Below are 23,723 nucleotides of genomic sequence, written 5' to 3'. Positions count from 1 at the left end.
TTGGAAGGTAAACCTTCTTCCCATTGACAACTTTCTGGCAGAGGGCAGCAAGTTTTTCTCAAGAATTTGACGGTATTTTGCCCCATCCATTTTTCCTTCTACCCCGACAAGTGCTTCAGTCCCTGCTGCAGAGAAACACCCCATAACAAGATATTACCACCTCCATGCTTTACTGTAGGAATGCTGTTATTTGGATGGTGAGCTGTATTGGATTTCCACCAGACATACCGTTTGGTGTTGAGGCCAAATAATTCAATTTTAGTCTCATCTGCCTCAAAATCTTCAAGGAGCGTTTTGGCAAAGCTCAGTCGTGACTGCATGTGGCCTTTCTTGAGGAGTGGCTTTTTTCTTGCAATCCTCCCATACAAGCCACATTTGTGGGGAATTTGTGATATTGTTGTCACATGCACACAGTGACCACTCTTTGTCATAAATTCCTGCAACTGCTTCAGAGCAGCTGTAGGCCTCATGGTAGCATCTCTGATCAGTTTCCTCCTGGCTCTTTCATCCAGTTTGGAGCGACGTCCTGATCCAGGGAGGGTCTGTATTGTACCAAATACCTTCCACTTCTTAATAATAGACTTCACTGTGCTTCTAGGCACTGATAAAGCCTTTGACTTTTTTTTTTGCCTGTCCACAACTTTATCCCGGAGATCTTTTGACAGTGTCTTGCCACCCATAGTTGATTGTTTGCTTCAGTTGCACTACCAAGAACTGAAACGCTCCAGGAAATCTCTTTTCATGCTGAGCTAATCAAAATGATCACAGCTGATCACAGTTGAAAGTCAAACAGCTTTGTGTCTTATTGAGAAGGTGATTAACTACACCTGATTGAGTTTACAAGTAATTTTTAGAAGAGTGTTTTTCCAACTCAGTGATTCTGTTTTTTTTCTGACATGTTGGTGTTATCTTTCACTTGGATCTTATAAGCTGCACTGAGTAAATATAGCTAAATAAAACAAAAACTGTGTCCATCTTCATTTCAGGCTGCAAAGCAACAAAATGTGATTTTTTAAAAACTTTTCTATACCCACTGTATATGTATACATCTAATGTATTAATGTGTAAATGGGTACTTCTCGTCTCTTCTATTTTCTGTTACATTGATTCAAGTATGGAATGCTTGGAGCGTTCTTTCAATGTGGAGATGATTTTCTTGTCAAACTCCTCTTACTGAGCCATTATTGCTGGCACAGATGAGACTCTTTTGGGCACAACTCAAGCTGTGTGTAACATCTGTTATGGAAGCACATTAAAAGAGTTGGTAGGACTCTTAGGAAGTCCCTCTACAAACACAGCCTTGTGTTATTAGAGTAAACCCTCAGTAGAGCTGCTGGAGAACGCTCTGTTTGCACAAGCAGAATTTCCCTAAAGCTTTCAGATGATGTCATTACAGAATACAGCCACTGGCATTACATCAGGTACTTTCTTTGTGAGCCTGACATAATGTGTGATGGCGTACATCTGAATGGTGATTTTATGCCGCTCTTCTGCTAGTCTAAGCCTCAAACCTTGCCATGTTTGTGCAAAATACATGCTCCAATCTGATTGGCTGGCTGATACAGCAAATTTAAACACCCTTGATAATTTGTGTTAATGTTCTTTAGTGCATTCAGCACACAACCAGTCAGCCAACTTTGAATTGTGTGACAATGCTGAAGACATATCATGATGTTTAGAGGAGAAAAAAAACATTGCATCCACAGTGTGGACCAGACGTTATGCTGACAATGAAGCGTCTGGCTCTGTGAGACAACGCTTCTGCTCAGGCCTGTTTTTCCTCAGTTATGTGGGTTAAGCAGCGGATGTCAAAATGAAAGTTGAGTCATACTATGTATGTCTAATGAATATCCTCTGTCCCTTTTTTGCAGGATCTCAAGAAGCCCTTTGATAAAGCCTGGAAAGACTATGAGACTAAAGTGTAAGAGATTTTCGAAGAATTCATTCATTTCTGTCATGCATGTTTGCTTATAACTTATTCTGAAAATGTATTAAATTGAAAGGAAATGTCAGTGTCCTGAGTGTCAAATGAGGGATCAGTGGTGCCCAGCACTCTGGATAATGAGCTGTCATTGTTACCACCTCACTTCCTGTATTCCTATCCTCAGCTATCACACTGATTGCTGTGCATGCGACAATGTATGACATTTATGTAGAACTTTTTATATATTTTCCAAGCTGCAAGGGACATTCTTTACTGAAAGGGTAATATATTTTCTTATAACACGTAATTTGATTAATTGATTTGCCTTTGAAGCCAGGTGCTTTTTATGGTCCTGTCTTTTTTAATATCATTGCTGTTTTCCATCATCAGCAATTTTGCTCAGTCAAATACATGTTTCACCCCCCATCGCCGGATATAATCTCTGGCGTTTGATTGTGACCGATACCTTCATGTTTCCAGACAGAAAGAAACGAAACTGTCCTCTAACGTGACACTGGCCCTGACTCCATTAAACTGGTTTTCATCATCACCGCCGCTACAGTTTGAGTTCACTTCAATGTCTGTCTATGCAAAGCTTTCGGCTTTCTCGCAAATTGCAGTTTGCGCGGCAGGCTTCATTTGTGCAAATACCCTGCTAATGAATATGCTGAAGATCTTGCTGTGTTTGTTTAAGAGACAATGAATCTGACACTAAAAATAATGTGGTGCCTTGGGAGACCAGGTGAACAGCAGGAAACATCAAATCACGATTCATAACTAATTATTTGTTTGTGTGTGTTTCTTTCTCCCAAAGATGAAAGCAACACTCCACCATTTTTGTGTTTTGCTTTTAACTGGTTTGATATTGAACATGATCTTTTTCACAAAAAATGGTGGACTGTTCTTTGCAGTCATCGGTGGAAGTGATGTGCTGACATGAGTGAGTCTATTTAGGCTCATTTCTTCCATCTGTCAGATGTACAGATGCAATACCCAAATCGTTGGGGAAGCTACTAAAAAAACAAAACAGACTTCTCAACTACAAGCTAATCATAATTACAGTATATTTAATAAACATAATTATATTTGATTATTATTATTAAGAGTTATATTTTTGGACTTGTATGCCTTTAAAATACAAAACATTTAAGTGTAAAAAAGTAATTTTGAACTATATGTAACATAATCAAGAACAAAGAAATTGAGTATTTCATTAAATAATAATATTACTACACCACATTTTAGAGTTAATCAAACATAGTGTCAAAGATAATGTTCCATAGGTTTTAATATTTATATCATTTATTTTATTGAATATAGCCATGAAATTTGGCTTGGCACCAAAACACACAAAAAAAAATTTCTGCTACAAAAAATTTAAAATAAAATAAATAGTAAATAAAAATAATCAACAACTTTTTGAATCGGTTCATTGAATTTAAAAAGTTCATAAAAAAGTTAATTAAAACTATAGAAAGTCCTAATTATAAAAACATTATAAAAGTCATTGAATCCATTCATTCAAATTAAGTGTCTGAACGGGTTCAAATGAATCAGACTTGACAAAAATAAATATATGCTGTCATCATTTACTCACCCTCATGTTGTAACAAAGCTGTGACTTTTTCTTCTGTGGAACACAAGATATTTTGAAGAATTTTGGGAACTAAAACAATGATTTTCATTAGATTAAATAAAAAATATTTTGTGCTCTGCAGAGGATAGAAATGCATAACATTTTGGAGTCAATTATTTTTATTTTGGTTAAACAATCCCTTTAAGTTAATAGTCTTGCTTCTCCCCAACACTGAACTTAATACAGAAATCAAAATTGTTGCCAGAGGCAGCTCCTCACGCTAACACATCACTTCATTCAGCTTGATGCATTTTCTCACAATCTTTTTTTTGCCTTTTCATTTTCTAGTTTCACTGACTAGAAATGTTTTGTTTTGGAAATGGCTTCTAGTGTTCAGCCACCTCTTGACCACATCTCCTCGCAAGGCTTCGAACTCTGAAAGCAGAGGTTCCAGAAATGGCCAGCCTGCTTCATGATCGGCCGCTGGAGCTAAGAGCGTATAAAGGCCTAAACCAAACGCATGAGGCTCTCTCTGGAATCCTGTGTCTGAGAGCAGGGCCCTTCCCCACAGAGGAAATGCTGCATCCGTAACGTGGGGTACAATATGCCGCTGGAGCATATGGAAAAGAATGCCCTGCTGCATGAGTGTTTCCTGTGCGTGTGTTTGCATTTGTGTATCTGAATTCTTAAGCGGGTCTGTATGTGTTTCACACAGTTCTAAAATAGAGAAGGAGAAAAAAGAACACGCCCGACAGCATGGAATGATCCGGACGGAGATCAGTGGAGCAGAGATAGCAGAGGAGATGGAGAAAGAGCGCCGTTTCTTTCAGCTTCAGATGTGTGAGGTCAGAGGCGGCTCATTTCATTGGAGAATCCTGTTGTGGTGCTGTAATAGGCACTTCCTGTGCAGTGTGTGTGCTTCAGGCTCCTCTATTGTTTTGTTACAGTACCTCCTCAAAGTCAATGAAATCAAGATCAAGAAAGGTGTCGACTTGCTTCAGAATCTCATCAAATACTTTCACGCACAGTGCAAGTAAGTCTGGCCACATTTCTCAATGTTTCTCTTAAATAAAGGCATAATAAAGGCCTTGATATACTTAAAGGGGAATCGAAGAACAAACATCAATCTCAAAGTTCTGTTGTAGCATGTTTCGGGGTTTTGAAATGGCTTGCCAAAGAGAACTTTACAGAAGAGTTTTCTCTGGCTGGTAAACACCTTCAAACTACCACTGTCTGTGGCAATTACACTTTCAAAAGGTACACTTTTATACCTTATTTACCCCGAATTGGTGCATATTAGTGCCTAAATGTTACATATTAGTACTTTTTTAAAGGGTATTGTCACAGTGACAACTTTTGTTGCTTTTTTTTTTGAGGGTGTATGTAATAGTAAGATGTGCTCTGGGGCTTCACCTTCTTGGATGTAGAAATCTTTTCTAGATCATTTCTTCTGTTCACAGTGGAGAGCTGATTTATATATAATAGAAACTGAAATTGTAGTTCTAATTGGAAGCAACACTGACACTGTTTTTTAATGTTTAATGCTGTAAAGCTGCTTGCTTTAAAGCAGTCTATTGCATAAAGTGTTATATTAATAAACGTGACCTGATGTGACTGGAGTGATGAATTGCAGAGCTGGTGCAAACATATCCACATCACTATAATCAGATGCTTTCTTAACTACTGTTTTTTCACCGTTGTCATTTTTGTTTTGTATTTATATTGTTATTGAGAGGAAACCATGCAGCACCTTTTATCATATTCACGTTTGAAATGGCTTGCCAAAGAGAACTTTACAGAAAAGTTTTCTCTGGCTGGTAAACACCTTCAAACTACCACTGTCTGTGGCAATTACACTTTCAAAAGGTACACTTTTATACCTTATTTACCCCGAATTGGTGCATATTAGTGCCTAAATGTTACATATTAGTACTTTTTTAAAGGGTATTGTCACAGTGACAACTTTTGTTGCTTTTTTTTCTGAGGGTGTATGTAATAGTAAGATGTGCTCTGGGGCTTCACCTTCTTGGATGTAGAAATCTTTTCTAGATCATTTCTTCTGTTCACAGTGGAGAGCTGATTTATATATAATAGAAACTGAAATTGTAGTTCTAATTGGAAGCAACACTGACACTGTTTTTTAATGTTTAATGCTGTAAAGCTGCTTGCTTTAAAGCAGTCTATTGCATAAAGTGTTATATTAATAAACGTGACCTGATGTGACTGGAGTGATGAATTGCAGAGCTGGTGCAAACATATCCACATCACTATAATCAGATGCTTTCTTAACTACTGTTTTTTCACCGTTGTCATTTTTGTTTTGTATTTATATTGTTATTGAGAGGAAACCATGCAGCACCTTTTATCATATTCACAGTATATTGCTGCAAAGACAATTATTTAGATATTTTGAGGCGCATTTAAAGCAATTAAAGGGATATCACGCTCATGCAGCTCCAAACCTGTATGACTTTCTTTTTTCTGTGAAACGCAAAAGAAAAAGTTTTGAAGAATGTCTTGAAAAAAGTATTTTTTTGTCCATAATTGAAATTGTGTTATTTGTATAACAACTTCAACTAAAATTGAGACTGTGGATGGAAAAATTATTTGGGAAATAACTGGAATTATGTCTTCTGCCATAGCTTCTTTCAGGATGGTCTCAAAGCAGTGGACAACCTCAAACCCTCAATAGAGAAACTCGCCACAGACTTGCACTCGGTGAGAGGTTCTTCAAAGCTGAACCACTGACATACCAGCCCTACTACATCTCTACACCAATTCTCATTTTTACCTTCAAAAAACCTTCTGTTTCCACTGCTGATTGTGTCTTCAGATCAAACAGGTACAGGATGAAGAACGCAGGCAGCTAAACCAGTTACGGGACGTACTAAAGACCGCTCTGCAAGTGGAGCAGAAGGAGGTTAGTACTTTCTCAAATCTAATCCCACACAATTCGCAGCAGTTCACAAGCCACAGCACTATTCACAGTGCGTTTATAGCTCAGTTTGACGTGTATCTAGATTGAAATGGTTTAGGTCTTCTGCTCAGTAATTCTCTCAGTAAACATTGCTTGTGAAAACTCTACCGCATTATCTTCCTGCCAATTTTCACCCTCTTAAACTTTAGTCAGTCTCAAGACATTTAAGTTTTTCATCGAGCAAGTAGCTTTGGCATATGTGATTACAGACATTGAGATTACACATTTAATCTAAATGCAAATAATTAATAATCCTACATTTTAATTAAAAATGCCACGTGAACAAGTAGAGTTTTATTTGTCTCGCCATCTGATTTCACTACTGGGTTGCACATGACATCCCTGCTTCTTATAAAGTGCACAATATATCTGATCACAGTCATTTCAGACAATGTATTTATTTATAAAAATTTTTTGCCCACCTTCCTGTTTTATTTTATTACCAGCCCCGTTTACTATAGAAGTGCGCAATATATCTGTGATCATATTGGTTTTGACCAATATTTTATTTTATTATTTTATTTTGGCCTTGCTTACTATAGGAGTGTACACAATATATGTGATCATATTGGTTTCGGACACAGTTATTGATTGATTGATTTATTTCCCAGTATGCACTATGGACGTTTTTTCAGTAGACATCATAGACTTATTTGCATGGTATTGACTCATTTTTTCCCCCATTTCTAGCTGCATACTCTGGATTTTTTAAAATTCTTTAACCACAACATAAAAACAACTGGCTATTGATGTCACACAATGTTTTGAGTTTAATGCATTCTTACAGTGTATAGCTATTTTTAGTGTGCAAGATGTTTTTTGTAACCTGTCTGAAGAATGCTCTCTTCTCTTCTTTAATGCTACCGTCCTTTGGCAACGAAGTCGAGGAGAGTAAGTGTCTACTTAGTATACATGATCATACTTGCGTATTTGCCTTTTTCTGGAATTGATTACAAAGTGTAAAAAAAAAAAAAAAAATTGCTGTGTGAACTGCGTTGCGGCTGATGTCTTTTATCCAACCTTGAGGGATGGGGGTCTATATTTAAGCTGAGCTTTATATAGCACACAGTCAAAATACAGCCCATTTTGGCTTTTGTCCAACTCAAAACAGTACTAAAATGGCAGTGTTCTCATTACTGGCTCAGTGCCTTGTGTTCCAAAGCAGTGCGTTTACAAATGAGCTCAGCTCCCTGGGGGCACTTGAAACCCACTGCTCCCATTTCCTCACTGGAGTGACAACACTGCCGTACAAAATATCATTATCATACTTGGGTATTTGCCTTTTTCTGGAATTGGTTAAAAAGTGTAAAAAAAAAAAAAAAAAAATTGCTGTGTGAACTGCGTTGCGGCTGATGTCTTTTATCCAACCTTGAGTGATGTGTGTCTATATTTAAGCTGAGCTTTATATAGCACACAGTCAAAATACAGCCCATTTTGGCTTTTGTCCAACTCAAAACAGTACTAAAATGGCAGTGTTCTCATTACTGGCTCAGTGCCTTGTGTTCCAAAGCAGTGCGTTTACAAATGAGCTCAGCTCCCTGGGGGCACTTGAAACCCACTGCTCCCATTTCCTCACTGGAGTGACAACACTGCCGTACAAAAACACTGCTTTTCACTTCCTCTGACTGCTGACGTGCCAGTGGTTCACTGCTGCTGTGTGCACACAGAATACATTTACATATCTGTTCTCTCCTCATAGGACTCACAGGTTAGACAGAGCGCCACCTACAGTCTGCACCAGCCCCAAGGCAACAAAGAGCACGGGACGGAGCGCAGTGGGAACCTTTACAAGAAGAGTGATGGGTAATCATATTTTGACATCACATAACAGTGTGCATTAAAATGTCATACAGTGAGTTAATGCATGTTTGTTATAATGACTAAAGTCCGTCCTGCATAATTGATCATGTATTTAATGCTTAAATCGTAATTTATGTGACTTTTACTGTTTCCTGCGTACTTCCTCAGGCTGCGGAAAGTGTGGCAGAAGAGAAAGTGCACGGTGAAGAATGGTTATTTGACCATCTCGCACGGGACGGTATGTAACCTACCTGATTAGTTTTCATGCTCACTAACCTATGGGTAGTTGAAATGTCAAGTGGAGCAGTGACAGCAGTGTCCTGCGGTGTAACTTGCAATTTTAATAGTGAAGGGATCTTGAAATATTGATGCTACTAATACTGAAGTATTAAGAGACGTGTTTTTTTTTTTGTTTTTTTTTTGCATGATAATAAATGTATACTATAAGCTTTGAAGTTAAAACATTAGCTGTTAAAGGGGTCCTATTATGCTCTTTCACTTTTTCAACTTTAGTTAGTCTGTAATGTTGCTGTTTGAGCATAAAAAAGATCTGCAAAGTTACAAAGCTCTAAGTCCAATTCAAAAGGAGGTATTTTATTCAACAGAAATCACTTTTCAAAAACTACAACGAATGACTCGTTTGGACTACAACGCATATTTTCCGGGATTTGTGATATCACACATATCGACGAATGGGACGAGAACTGGTTGAGCTGCACTAGAGAAGGCAACGAGTGTTATCACTACGTCGGAGACACACTAGCTTTACCAAGGCAGACGAACTTAGAGTGGTTACAATCATCCGGGTTTAAATCGCGCTCAAATTGATTTGATTTTGACGCTATATTTACACTGAAGCTGGCAGGCGGCTATGGTAAGGGACATGACATTTCCCGATCAGGCGCCGAGTGCTGCCAATCACAGCACACACTGGCCCAGCTAACCAATCACAGCACATTTCGTATTTCAGAATGCGGGCCTTCATTTGATACAGGAACTATTCGAGCTGTTCATGCCAGACTGGGGAGAGAGGAGTTGTAGTAATGTATAATATGTGAAAAATAATGTTTTTTTCGAACAACCTAGTATGAGAGTCTCTTCTAGTACACCCCCAAAACAAAATCAAGACTTTGTAAAAGAGCATAATAGGACCCCCGCATACGGTTTATTATACTATTTAGTACTAGAACTCTTTGTTCCTTTTTTGGTACTTTTATTACTCTTTTTGGTTGAAAATATATACTTGCAATGTTAATTGTGATGGCTTTATAATGTTAAATATAATGTTAAATGCATATAATTACCCATTTTATCCTCAGAAATCACCAAAACGTTCAATTTTCAAAACTTATCAATATCTGCTATACTGGTCTTGGAAGCAGTTGATATTGATATTGGATTAAAATGGAAAAAAGTCGTCTTTCCTTTTCCCTTTTTTTTATTAATTTTTTATTATGAGTGTAGTTTTATGCCATCATGTTAATTGAGACTACAGGGAATACTCATGCTTTTAAAAATTAATTTGTCTCACCGTAGGCGCATTTAAGTGAAGGCTAAACAGGTGATTTAAAAATAGTAAATAAATAAATAAATGGATTAAAAAGGGACCAGCCACAGCACCTGCAATATGCTTATCTTTGATAAATCACACAGTCTCCTCATTAGTGCAGTGCTAATTCAATAGGCTTTCAGCCTTCGACTCGAGCCCCTCGGTGAACATTAGTCATTATACTGTCTTTTCTAGAGGCATTTCCTTTGGCCTCAGTGTTGTTGGGAACTGAAAACTTTCCTTGTCACCAAGACAACTAGTGAGAGGATAACAGGAAGTGTAGAATAAAGTTCTTCTATCACTCTTAGATGACAGAACGTATCATTTCCAGGCAGAGGATGAGCCAGAGTGTCAAATGTAAGCGTGTGTCCGTTCCGTTTTCAAAGGAAACCTGTCGTAAGGACATTCCCTACAGTTTTAGGGAATAACTAACTGAAAGGAACAACAAAATACTGCAGCTCTTCCAGTAACTAGCTGTTTTTCCCTAACAAGCAAGACAACCGAGAACAGCTGGACAGTAATCAAACTAGACTTGGAAAATCTGATTCAGTTAATCTGGTTCAAAAAATGATTAACTGATTTGAATAATCATTTGTTTGTTTTCCTTGAACTCCTTTCTAAGCTTTTCACTTCTTTCTTTTTTTTGTATTAAAATAAATGGCTATTATTATTTTTATGTTGTTTAGTATAAAATCTGTAGTTATGTATTGAGTTTGAAATGGTCCCCCTATTTAATTTCCTGGTTGTTTTTGTGCCAGTTGAATACTTTAACTGGATGATTGTGGATAATCAGTTATCACTGATAAAAATGGTTTTTCTCTTAAATAACTTTAACATAGTTAGCTACTTTTTGCAAGTTTCTTATAGTGTAGTGAACTGCTGTTTTGAGACTGTAGAACGACTTCAAATTGAGTAGCTACAGTTTCTTCCTCAGCCTTGATTAGAATAGAATCCCTGCTCTCTATTTCTTATTCCTCATGATCTCTCTGCGTCTCTTCTCAGATGGATCTCAGTGCTGCAGAACAGTAAGGAGGAGGCGCTCAACAACGCGTTTAAGGGTGACCAGCATGTTGGTGAGAACAACATCGTGCAGGAGCTGACCAAGGCCATCCTGGGTGAGGTCAAGCGGATGGCGGGGAACGACGTCTGCTGTGACTGCGGAGCTCCCGGTGAGTGACCTGGAAACCGACAGGAAGGAGGAAGTAAGAAAGAAAGCTGTTTTGAATCTGTTCACAGGAAGAACAATGTGGAAGCTGGTAGTAAAGGAACTTGGTTAAAAGGATTGGATTTGCATAGGCTGCTCTCTTTTGACCTGTCAGATACTTGTTGTGTGACAAGACAAGACCCAGCATGCCAAAACAACAACAAAAAAAAACAACTGACATTAGTATTATTATTATTGGGGTCATATGATGTGATTTAAATTTGTCCTTTCTCTTTGGAGTGTTACAAGCTCTTGGTGCATAAAGAAGATCTGTAAAGTTTCAAAGACTAAAGTCTCAAATCCAAAGAGATATTCTTTATAAAAGTTAAGAGTCAACCACGCCTACCTAAAATGGCTCGTTCTAACACGCCCCCACATGTCTACGTCACGATGTGGGAAGATTTGCATAATGCCGCCCAAATGTTCACGCAAAGAAAGAAGGCGTAACTTTTATTCTCGCTGTAGTATTGTTGTTGCCGCCATGTCGTGAAGGCGCTGTGTTTCGTTTTGAAAGCGAAACTACTTTGTTTGGCCTTCCAAAAGAAGACGACATCTGCTTCGTCATGCCTAGAGCTGATCCATGCTGGTCGCTGAGGAAATACATCAACTTTGCGTGGTCGATCGCCGGATCGGCTTTCACCGTGGACGAAGCGGAGTCCAGCCCGGGGTCACATGTGGATGCCGCAAGCCCGCCAGACGCTCTTTCGTCGAATCCGCCGGCCGCGCCGTTCTCAAGCCCGCCGGCCTCTGCTCACTCAAGGCCGCGGTGTGTGACGCAGTTTCGTTGTGAAAGCAAAACTACTTTGTTTGGCCTTCCAAAAGAGGACACGACTAAAAATCAGTGGTTAAGTTGTATTTACAACACTGTTCCAGAACAGTTCAACCCAAATATTCAGATGTGTCCAGTGCATTTTATGGAGGACTGTTTCCTGATCCTGGTAGACTACAATGCCGGCTGTTCCGAATTTGCCACTGATGATTCAAATGCGAGTTTTGAGCTGTGTAGAGTAGCACTTGTTGTTTGTAATTTCTCCGATCACAAATGCAGACATGGTTTTATGTTTACGCGGCGCGATGCAACGCATATTGTGATGCCGGGACAAGGCATCACAGTATGGTAAGGGGTGTAACATTTCTGTCACACGCTTGAGGTATTCGGCCAATCACAACGCACTGGATAGCTGGCCAATCAGAGCACACCTCGCTTTTCAGACCGATGAGCTTTGTAAAAATCGACATGTTTCAGAAAGGTGGGGCTTAGAGGAGAAACAATAATGTACAGTATGTGGAAAATAATGTTTTTTGAACCTTAAACCACATAAACACATTTCATTACACCAAATACACCAAATAATGTTCCTTTTGAGCAGCATCATATGAGACCCCTTTAACAAATTTATTAAATATAATAATGTTTTACAATAATGATGATAATATTATTATTATTAATAATAATAATAATATCATTTAATTAATTATTATTATTATTTTAACAATTATTATTTAAATATAATGAAATTATAACAACATGTATTATTATTATTAATTTATTTATTAAATTGTTATACGATAATGATGCAATAAAACATTTAATAATTATTATTATTATTATATAATTGATTAAATATAATTAAATTATAACATTTATTATTATTAAATAATAATTATATAATTTAATTAATTTGTAAAATATTATTGTAATATGTATTTATTATTATTTAATCTATTAAATATAATGCAGTTCAATGATGATAATAACAAAAACATTTAATATATGTATTTAATATTCATTTTTTATTATTAATAAATAGTAATGAATACAACAATTATATATTTTAATTAATTTGTTAAAATAATGCAATAGCAATAGTTATTTGTGGTATGTGGTATTTATTATTATTTTTATTAATAATAATAATAATACATAATTCCTACAACAATAAGGATAATTACATAATAAAATAATAACGGAATACAATAGTGACAATACCAATAACATTAATTTAATATTCATCATCATTATTATTATTATTATATACTGTATTTTTTATTTATTTGCTTCTTCCCAAAATATTTTTTAGGATTAAGAAACTTTGCAAGCTCGATTCAGATTTTAGAGCATGTGCGCTAACTGCTAGCTCCAGCAATCTGCATAATTGATCATAAAACTCACGCATTGTGGGAATGGGGACAAGCTGGTTCATCTTTTGTAAAATGTTACACATTTTTGATTGACAGCCTCTGTTAAAGTTGTTCAAGCATTTTTTTCTCTCGTATTCTCCCTCAGGCCCCACATGGCTCTCCACCAACCTAGGCATCCTGACGTGTATCGAATGTTCAGGGATCCACCGAGAGTTAGGCGTGCACTACTCCAGAATCCAGTCACTAACACTAGATGTTCTCAGCACCTCAGAGCTCTTGGTTAGTGTTTGATCTTTGATTTCACAGAGTGCATCTCCCCAGATTCCCCAGCACTGCTGCTGTAAGCCTCATATTGAGTTTATTTATTTGGTTTGCACTGGATTCTTTTGATTCAGCCTTCACTTGGGCTCTTTGGGAGCCATTCAACATGCATGATTTCAGCCCAGAGCGTTTTTGGCCAGCAATTTAGGATCATTAAAGTAATTACACAAGACTGCAGAACTGTTAGCCACAGTGAGAAAGGCTCCCGTCTCTGATTGAATGCCAAGATACATTGTTAGGTTGATTATGGATATTATGAAGTAGCGAAACAGATCAAATGGACCCTGAATAAATGCGTTAAGTCAGTTTGTTGGTACTTTAGAGTTGTGAAATGCAATTAGTTTTGCACCAACGTTGATTTTATGCATGAGTTTGCGTCTATGTTTGTGTTGTGGTGTTCAGCTGGCCAAGAACGTGGGGAATGCTGGGTTTAATGAGATCATGGAAGCTTGTCTGACAGCAGAAGATGTCATCAAACCAAATCCATCCAGTGACATGTAAGCCAAAACTTGTCATTTCATTATACAATTTTATATTGTATCGTTACACTTATTTAATTCCCTTTAATGGCACAGGCAGGCGAGGAAAGACTTCATCATGGCCAAATACACAGAGAAGCGCTTTGCTCGTAAGAAGTGTCCGGATGCGCTGTCCAAGCTGCACACGCTCTGTGATGCTGTGAAGGCCCGGGATATTTTCTCTCTCATCCAGGTCTATGCTGAGGGTGTGGACCTAATGGAGCCCATTCCTCTGGCCAATGGCCATGTGAGTTTTTTCCCCCCTCATCTCACCTTGGTTTGGATAAGAGTTGTTCAGTTTGTGGATTTAATTGATACTTTTAAGTGATGTTCAAATAAAAATAATTGTATTATTATATATATGAATATTATTAAAAATAAATAATTGAATTATTAGTGTGTTTTTTTTATAATAATAATTGAATTATTTGTATTTGAACATCACTTAAAAGTATAAATTAAATCCACGTTTAACATTATATATAAACCACAGGGAAGGAAGATATATATTTTCCCTGTGGTTTTATGGTAAATGTGTATTTTTACTTTGAAATTAAATTCAAGTACAAATATTTCTACATTTAGTTATTTAATTATATATATATATATATATATATATATAGTAATATTTCATACATAATTATTAACTTAAAAGGGTTTCAGTCAAATAGTTACTGTAGCAGAGTTCATTCATAATATAGTAAAAATCAAGATAAAAACAATCAAGGCATTTTTCCAACACTTTTCAACTAAATGAACACAAGAAAGAATTATATTTTATGTTTTGTTTTCATATATATGCACTAATGTACCAATGGTGTATTTAAGAGCATCATTTATCTAAACGTGTTTTTACTAAAACACTTGAATGTATGAAAAATGCCACACAGAGACTTCCAACAACATTGATTGATGCAAACAAATACATATATATATATACAGTGGGGCAAAAAAGTATTTAGTCAGCCACTGCTTTAATTTTTTTATATTGCCTGCAGATACATTGCAAATATTTGTTGTGATTTTTTTGAATATTCAGTGGGTTTATCTAGTCTCACTTACAGCATTTAACCTTTGTGCCTATAGTCCAGTCCTCACCGGCGGGACGAGAGGCCCATCAGCTGCTACACACCGGGCAGTAATTCCCTTCAGCCCAGTCCGTCCAGCCTGGCACGAGACACACGAGATGTGGTCAAAGACAAGCAGCGTTTCGTTCCCAACCTTGTCAACAATGAGACCTATGGAACCATCATCAACACCAACTCACCGGTCACCCTGTCCACCTCTGCTCCACCTCTACCCCCCCGAAATTTAGGTACTTTACATTTCAATCAGCTCACCGTGAAAGCAAAAACAATGATTAAGGCCTGAGGACGGAAATAGACCAGCCTCCTCTATTACATTAAAGGTACAAAATCCCCAAAATAAAGAAATCCAAAAACTCTAATCAAATGGATGGAATAAAAATGAATATAATTATAATTAATTTTAAAAGTTAAGTAATAACTAATCTAACTGTTGGCCACACTTTATTTTAAAGTGCCATTGTTACAGCATTATTAAACAAGTACTGATTAACATTAATTAATCACATGTACTTACTATTTACGTATATTATCATTATTATTATTATTTAGTGCTGTCAAATGATTAATCGCATCCAAAATAAACGTTTTTGTTTACATAATATATTTGTGTACTGTTTATTTATTATGTATATATAAATACACACACATTCAGTATATATTTGGAAAATATTTACATGTATATACATTTATATTATATATATAAATATATTTAATATATTTAATATATAAAGATAAAATTTTTCTTAAATATATACATGCGTTTGTATTTATATATACAGTACATAATAAATATACACAGTACATTATGTAAACAAAAACTGTTATTTTGGATGTGCCTGAGGACGGAAATAGACCAGCCTCCTCTATTACATTAAAGGTACAAAATCCCCAAAATAAAGAAATCCAAAAACTCTAATCAAATGGATGGAATAAAAATGAATATAATTATAATTAATTTTAAAAGTTAAGTAATAACTAATCTAACTGTTGGCCACACTTTATTTTAAAGTGCCATTGTTACAGCATTATTAAACAAGTACTGATTAACATTAATTAATCACATGTACTTACTATTTACGTATATTATCATTATTATTATTATTTAGTGCTGTCAAATGATTAATCGCATCCAAAATAAACGTTTTTGTTTACATAATATATTTGTGTACTGTTTATTTATGTATATATAAATACACACACATTCAGTATATAATTGGAAAATATTTACATGTATATACATTTATATTATATATATAAATATATTTAATATATTTAATATATAAAGATAAAATTTTTCTTAAATATATACATGCGTTTGTATTTATATATACAGTACATAATAAATATACACAGTACATTATGTAAACAAAAACTGTTATTTTGGATGTGATTAATCGTTTGACAGCACTATTATTATTATTATTATAACATAATTCATTATTTTTATCTGTTTAATACAATCAGTTAATGATGTAATGTGTTAATGTAATCATGTAATCTACTAGACAAAAGTTAAATATATACAAAATGTCCAGATTATTTATTTATTTTATTTTTTTACTATTTGAATACAATCAGTCAATTAATGTGATGTGTTAGATCATGCAATCATATACTAGACTACTACTAGACAAAGTAAAATATATGCAAAATTTCCTCCAATAAAAAAAAAAATACAATTGTGAAAAAAATTATTCCATTGTAAGATTCACTTCAATAATATTTAGTATCTGATAGTTATTTATGAAAATTATGAAGTGTTGCTAAATATACAAAAAAAAAAAAGCTAATCAAATGCTACAAAAAGTCAAACATACATAAATGCAGCAAGTCAATAAGGCTGTTTGACCCTTTATGATTCTCATTCAGGCCCCAATATGCTGCTGTATTTTTGGCCTCACAGATGTCAGGTCTCAAAACGGCAGAAATCTCATTTGACCTGTTCTTGAATTCTCACCGTCACCCAGTTCCACTGCAGCGCTCCATGGCAACGGCTGTGTGAAGATGCTGACCTATATGAGCACTCCCAGAGTCTCTGGACAGGGAGCCGCTCGGCAGCAGGTGGCACGTGCAGCTGCACTCTTTCAAACGCTTTCAGGACTGTTTAGAAGGCCTTACAGCTCTGTTAAGATGACATAAGCTAGATGTCAGTGAACAAGAGACTGGTAACCTTTTGACTTTGTCTGTCAGAGTTTAACTCGGATAAAAAAAGTCCTGATTTCTGTATTAGAACAAGATGTTTTTCTCTCTATTGGGACTTTGCTCTCAAACCTCAGTTAGAGACTTCACAATGAGCTATATTCTTAAAAACACTAATGCAATTAGGTGCATAATGGAGCTCTGCTGGTCTGGAGCGGCTCCAGGGTCCAGAAAAAGAGAGACAGCAGAGCTTTCTCGTCATCTAGTAAACAAAAGCGGTGTCCTGTTGACCAATCTGAAGTCACTCTCTTTGAATCTCTTTCTTCTCTTCACCTTCTCACAGTTCAGCCGTCTGGTCTTGCTGGAATGGCTCAGGGATCTCCCAGTTGGAAGCCTGGCTCCCTAGATCTGACCGGCAGGCAGCGATCTTCCTCTGACCCCCCCAACATGCATCCTCCAGCGCCCCCCTTACGGGGCACATCCACTTCCCGTGAGTTGGCTGTACATGAATGAGTGGATGGAGCTTTGCTCCAGGCCGAGCGATTTAGTTTAGGGCCGGATTGTTCTTTGATTGCCATGTCATGACATCACATTACAAAAAGCAGATCCAGGATCAGTGTCTTAACTCATGAATATTAATTAGGTTATGTCTTTTGCGAATTGACTATACTTAACTGTCCATTCACGTTAATATTAATATTCATGAACGAATGGCAGGTAGCAGGCTTCAGAATTTCTGGTCTGCACTGGTCTTCGAGCTGAAAGGCTGTTATTGACCCATGCCTGATTTCCCCCCAAAAATTCAAGACGATTGCACTCTCTTTCTTTCATTCATTTCAAATCTGTTCAGGGATTTACAGATCAGTAGATGATCAGATGCTTTCTGTTCTCTTAATTCAGGGTCAAAAACAGTTTGAAATAACACGAGACGTTAAAACCGTTTTAAAACTATTTTTTTAAGAGTACAAAAAAGCCAACAAGTACATTTCAGTATATTTTAAATGTTTATTATTATTACTACAGTGAATATATAGTAGTTTAGTTATGCTCAGTGGTATGATATTTATTCATCTATAAATAACCTATATAAAAACTGTTAAAGCCAACAATAATATTAGTAGCTTTAACTTTTGTTTTTTAATGTTTTATATGTATCAACCATGTTTTGTCTACCAAAAAGGGTGGAACTGGAAATATCAATAGATGTAGGAATTATAGTTTCCATATAAAAGTAATGGAATTTCATAAAATATTAAAAGTAATAATAATCTAATTATGACGATTTAAAAAAAAATATTATTACAGTTTTTGATTTATTGTGTTTTCTCATTTGCAAACAAGCAACAAAATAAAACATACATGCTCTCAGCATTTAAAAACAACACAGACAAAACAAAGGCTGAATATTTATTAAAAAGAATGAAAATACATATTTAAAAAAAAAATGTGGCTGTCAGTTACTGTGATCATTAGTACCCTATATACAGTGGGTACGGAAAGTATTCAGACCCCCTTCAATTTTTCACTCTTTGTTATATTGCAGCCATTTGCTAAAATCATTTAAGTTCATTTTTTTTCCTCATTAATGTACACACAGCACCCCATATTGACAGAAAAACACAGAATTGTTGACATTTTTGCAGATTTATTAAAAAAGAAAAACTGAAATATCACATGGTCCTAAGTATTCAGACCCTTTGCTGTGACACTCATATATTTAACTCAGGTGCTGTCCATTTCTTCCGATCATCCTTGAGATGGTTCTACACCTTCATTTGAGTCCAGCTGTGTTTGATTATACTGATTGGACTTGATTAGGAAAGCCACACACCTGTCTATATAAGACCTTACAGCTCACAGTGCATGTCAGAGCAAATGAGAATCATGAGGTCAAAGGAACTGCCTGAAGAGCTCAGAGACAGAATTGTGGCAAAGCACAGATCTGGCCAAGGTTACAAAAAAAATTCTGCTGCACTTAAGGTTCCCAAGAGCACAGTGGCCTCCATTCCTGAAATGGAAGACGTTTGGGACGACCAGAACCCTTACTAGAGCTGGCCGTCCAGCCAAACTGAGCTATCGGGGGAGAAGAGCCTTGGTGAGAGAGGTAAAGAAGAACCCAAAGATCACTGTGGCTGAGCTCCAGAGATGCAGTCGGGAGATGGGAGAAAGTTGTAGAAAGTCAACCATCACTGCAGCCCTCCACCAGTCGGGGCTTTATGGCAGAGTGGCCCGACGGAAGCCTCTCCTCAGTGCAAGACACATGAAAAAACACCTGAAGGACTCCAAGATGGTGAGAAATAAGATTATCTGGTCGGATGAGGCCAAGATAGAACTTTTTGGCCTTAATTCTAAGCGGTATGTATGGAGAAAACCAGGCACTGCTCATCACCTGTCCAATACAGTCCCAACAGTGAAGCATGGTGGTGGCAGCATCATGCTGTGGGGGTGTTTTTCAGCTGCAGGGACAGGACAACTGGTTACAATCGAGGGAAAGATGAATGCGGCCAAGCACAGGGATATCCTGGACGAAAACCTTCTCCAGAGTGCTCAGGACCTCAGACTGGGCCGAAGGTTTACCTTCCAACAAGACAATGACCCTAAGCACACAGCTAAAATAACGAAGGAGTGGCTTCACAACAACTCTGTGACTGTTCTTGAATGGCCCAGCCAGAGCCCTGACTTAAACCAAATTGAGCATCTCTGGAGAGACCTAAAAATGGCTGTCCACCAACGTTTACCATCCAACCTGACAGAACTGGAGAGGATCTGCAAGGAAGAATGGCAGAGGATCCCCAAATCCAGATGTGAAAAACTTGTTGCATCGTGAAAAATTTAAGGGGTCTGAATACTTTCCGTACCCACTATATATATATATATATATAGAGAGAGAGAGAGAGAGAGACTGACAAGCTACAAGCTTGTTTTTACATGAGCCTTCAGGGTATTATTAAAGTTTACATTTTTTATTATTATTATTTATTTCATTTTTTTTGCAAATTGAATGGAAACCAATTTTTGGACAACTTAACCCCTAACACAACTCGGATAAAAAAAGCCCTGATTTCTGTATTAGAACAAGATGTTTTTCTCTCTATTGGGACTTTGCTCTCAAACCTCAGTTAGAGACTTCACAATGAGCTATATTCTTAAAAACACTAATGCAATTAGGTGCATAATGGAGCTCTGCTGGTCTGGAGCGGCTCCAGGGTCCAGAAAAAGAGACACAGCAGAGCTTTCTCGTCATCTAGTAAACAAAAGCGGTGTCCTGTAGACCAATCTGAAGTCACTCTCTTTGAATCTCTTTCTTCTCTTCACCTTCTCACAGTTCAGCCGTCTGGTCTTGCTGGAATGGCTCAGGGATCTCCCAGTTGGAAGCCTGGCTCCCTAGATCTGACCGGCAGGCAGCGATCTTCCTCTGACCCCCCCAACATGCATCCTCCAGCGCCCCCCTTACGGGGCACATCCACTTCCCGTGAGTTGGCTGTACATGAATGAGTGGATGGAGCTTTGCTCCAGGCCGAGCGATTTAGTTTAGGGCCGGATTGTTCTTTGATTGCCATGTCATGACATCACATTACAAAAAGCAGATCCAGGATCAGTGTCTTAACTCATGAATATTAATTAGGTTATGTCTTTTGCGAATTGACTATACTTAACTGTCCATTCACGTTAATATTAATATTCATGAACAAATGGCAGGTAGCAGGCTTCAGAATTTCTGGTCTGCACTGGTCTTCGAGCTGAAAGGCTGTTATTGACCCATGCCTGATTTCCCCCCAAAAATTCAAGACGATTGCACTCTTTCTTTCATTCATTTCAAATCTGTTCAGGGATTTACAGATCAGTAGATGATCAGATGCGTCTTTCTGTTCTCTTAATTCAGGGTCAAAAACTGTTTGAAATAACACGAGACGTTAAAACCGTTTTAAAACTATTTTTTTAAGAGTACAAAAAAGCCAACAAGTACATTTCAGTATATTTTAAATGTTTATTATTATTACTACAGTGAATATATAGTAGTTTAGTTTACCAACTCAAGGATGATCAGAAGAAATGGACAGCACCTGAGTTAAATATATGAGTGTCACAGCAAAGGGTCTGAATACTTAGGACCATGTGATATTTCAGTTTTTCATTTTTAATAAATCTGCAAAAATGTCAACAATTCTGTGTTTTTCTGTCAATATGGGGTGCTGTGTGTACATTAATGAGGAAAAAAATTAACTTGATTAAATGATTTTAGCAAATGGCTGCAATATAACAAAGAGTGAAAAATTTAAGGGGGTCTGAATACTTTCCGTACCCACTGTATATATAGTATTATAAATATATTAAATAATAGTAAAATCTAGTTATGTTCAGCTCTACAATATTTAATCAGCTATAAATATATATTTAATATAATGTTATTAACTATATAATATTATTTTTATATTTTATTTGTAATTAAAAATATTTTTTAAAGTATCCAAAAATTAAGAAAAATTGTGGAGTGTCATAGGAATTCAGGTGTGGGAACCCTGTTAACAATAATGAAGCACAAAAAAATATTGAAACATCTGTGAAAAGTTTGTTTTAGTAGTTGTGAGGATCTTTAACATAAATGCAGCTATTTGATGATTTCTGTGCAGTTCTTCTGCCCAGCGGAGCTCTTCCTCCTGCGGCTAAAACTGGCAGCATGATGGAGGCCATGACTATACAGCCCAAACCCGGACAGGGGCCTCCTGGTCAGAGCATCAGCCGGGCTACAAGGTCAGAATACTAAACGACCCTTGACCACATGCACACACGTGTGTACATATTCACTCTGACACTTCTGTCCTAAGCACTAATAGTCCTTGCATAGAACTTCTTTAGAGTGTTTGGCGAGTCAGATTCCAGTAAAAGGTGAGTGTGCCCTTATCTGAACACAGAGGTGAAAAACGCCTGTAGGGAAATACAATTCCTATTCAAGTCCTCATTCACGCACACAGTGCCAGAGGACCAGACAAGTAGGGCACTCAGATTACTAATGCTGTTGCCAGCATGACCCGAGTCGAAATATCGTAGCCTTTAGTACTACAGAAACTGTACACAACATTCACATCTGTTGTTGTTGCTTGCAGCGCGGACAAAAGCTTCAGTAAAAGCACACTGATGCGCTCCGGATCCATCGAGAGACCAGGTAGATGTCAGAGAAACCATGTTGACTGTAAGTTGATGTTGTATTAATAAAAGGCTTGCGGCCATTGTTGTAGTGAAAATGCAAAGCTAATTGTGATGTCATTTCCTGTTTTTGTGGAACAGCTAAAGTTCCTGGAGGCCCCCAAAACTCCACTGGCCAAACTCTGCCCGCTACACACATGCCCAGGAAAACTTACCTGGTATGTTCAACCACAAGATGATGCTCCAAATATGCAAATCCAGTCAATTCAAAGGAATCATCCAATATGGCATCCAAATATGATTAAAAGAAACATATTTAGCTTGGTGTGAGATGCTAACTGACATGTTCTTGTGTTTCCAAACTGGATCCGTGTGTGGTAAACAGAGGCCGAAGCGTGTGAAGGCCGTGTATAACTGTGTGGCTGATAACCCAGACGAGCTGACGTTCTCTGAGGGAGAGGTGATCGTCGTGGACGGTGAGGAGGACCAGGAGTGGTGGGTGAGTATCCTGACCTCACTTCAACTCTATGTAGATGACACACAGCTCACCTTCAAATATTAAGAGTGAGGGAACCAGAGAGGAAACGTTAGTTTATTTCTCTTCCTGTGACTGGCTGCTTGTTAATAAGTAAACTCACCGAGGGCCGCGGTCTGGTTCAGTGTCTCTGGCTGAATACAGACTAGCTGCTTGTTTTCCACCAAATCACCCTGGTTTCCACTGGCCGTGTTTAGTCATTCCATCTCCACAGAGGCTCATCGGCGGTACAGCCAAACATCTCTGTGTTCCTGTGTGACTTCTGTGATATTTACATATCTGTGTGCTTCAGTGAGTTCAAGCTGCATTTCCACTTCTTTTTTTTTGACAGTTGTTAAGAATTATTGATTTGAGTTGAGATTATTTTTATTTTATGGAGACCGTCTTAAACTAAGAAAAAATGCATTTAGCTTATCATCAAGATTAGCTTCATCTGAGGACTCATTAATAAGAGTTTATGGAATCTTGTGTGTGTGTGTGTTTTTTTTTTGATGCTGTACTGAGGTTCTGGATTACCTTCTCGGTCTGGTCTTGGGATGAATGTGGTGTGACTAAATAGCCTAAAAGTGGTTTTTATATCACGCCGACAACAGACAGATAATCCAAAATTAAGTTTAGAAAGGGATTTAAACCCTTCAAAAAAAGACCTTTTCTGAGGGCATGATGTGGCTATAACTATCTAGCTAGATTTCAAATGTGTAATATGTTACTCATTTGAAATAGTCAAATTAACAATGTATGCAAATGAACAATATGTTTGTATCTAATTTAGTTGTCTATGAAACCTGGCACTGTGTATTACAAA

General features: G+C 37.1%; 1 protein-coding gene across 1 annotated transcript in view; it reads left to right on the top strand.

Moving 5' to 3' along the window:
- Positions 1-23,723, top strand: part of LOC107553272 (arf-GAP with SH3 domain, ANK repeat and PH domain-containing protein 2-like) — a 72,823-nt gene that overhangs the window by 47,772 nt on the left and 1,328 nt on the right. The window contains exons 5-22 of the mRNA XM_016235455.1: positions 1,872-1,921; positions 4,216-4,345; positions 4,448-4,533; positions 6,143-6,218; positions 6,334-6,420; positions 8,177-8,280; positions 8,446-8,519; positions 10,135-10,183; positions 10,829-10,995; positions 13,318-13,451; positions 13,896-13,990; positions 14,069-14,258; positions 15,098-15,326; positions 17,582-17,728; positions 21,870-21,990; positions 22,344-22,429; positions 22,525-22,601; positions 22,769-22,882. Coding sequence (XP_016090941.1) covers positions 1,872-1,921; positions 4,216-4,345; positions 4,448-4,533; positions 6,143-6,218; positions 6,334-6,420; positions 8,177-8,280; positions 8,446-8,519; positions 10,135-10,183; positions 10,829-10,995; positions 13,318-13,451; positions 13,896-13,990; positions 14,069-14,258; positions 15,098-15,326; positions 17,582-17,728; positions 21,870-21,990; positions 22,344-22,429; positions 22,525-22,601; positions 22,769-22,882 — 2,016 coding nt within the window. The remainder of the gene's footprint in view (positions 1-1,871; positions 1,922-4,215; positions 4,346-4,447; positions 4,534-6,142; positions 6,219-6,333; positions 6,421-8,176; positions 8,281-8,445; positions 8,520-10,134; positions 10,184-10,828; positions 10,996-13,317; positions 13,452-13,895; positions 13,991-14,068; positions 14,259-15,097; positions 15,327-17,581; positions 17,729-21,869; positions 21,991-22,343; positions 22,430-22,524; positions 22,602-22,768; positions 22,883-23,723) is intronic.

The sequence above is a fragment of the Sinocyclocheilus grahami genome, unplaced genomic scaffold (genome assembly GCF_001515645.1).
Source record: "Sinocyclocheilus grahami isolate Dianchi unplaced genomic scaffold, SAMN03320097.WGS_v1.1 scaffold468.1, whole genome shotgun sequence".
In the NCBI taxonomy this organism is placed as follows: domain Eukaryota; kingdom Metazoa; phylum Chordata; class Actinopteri; order Cypriniformes; family Cyprinidae; genus Sinocyclocheilus; species Sinocyclocheilus grahami.
The sequence above is the reverse complement of the archived record's forward strand: the minus strand, read 5'-3'. Positions and strand labels throughout refer to the sequence as shown.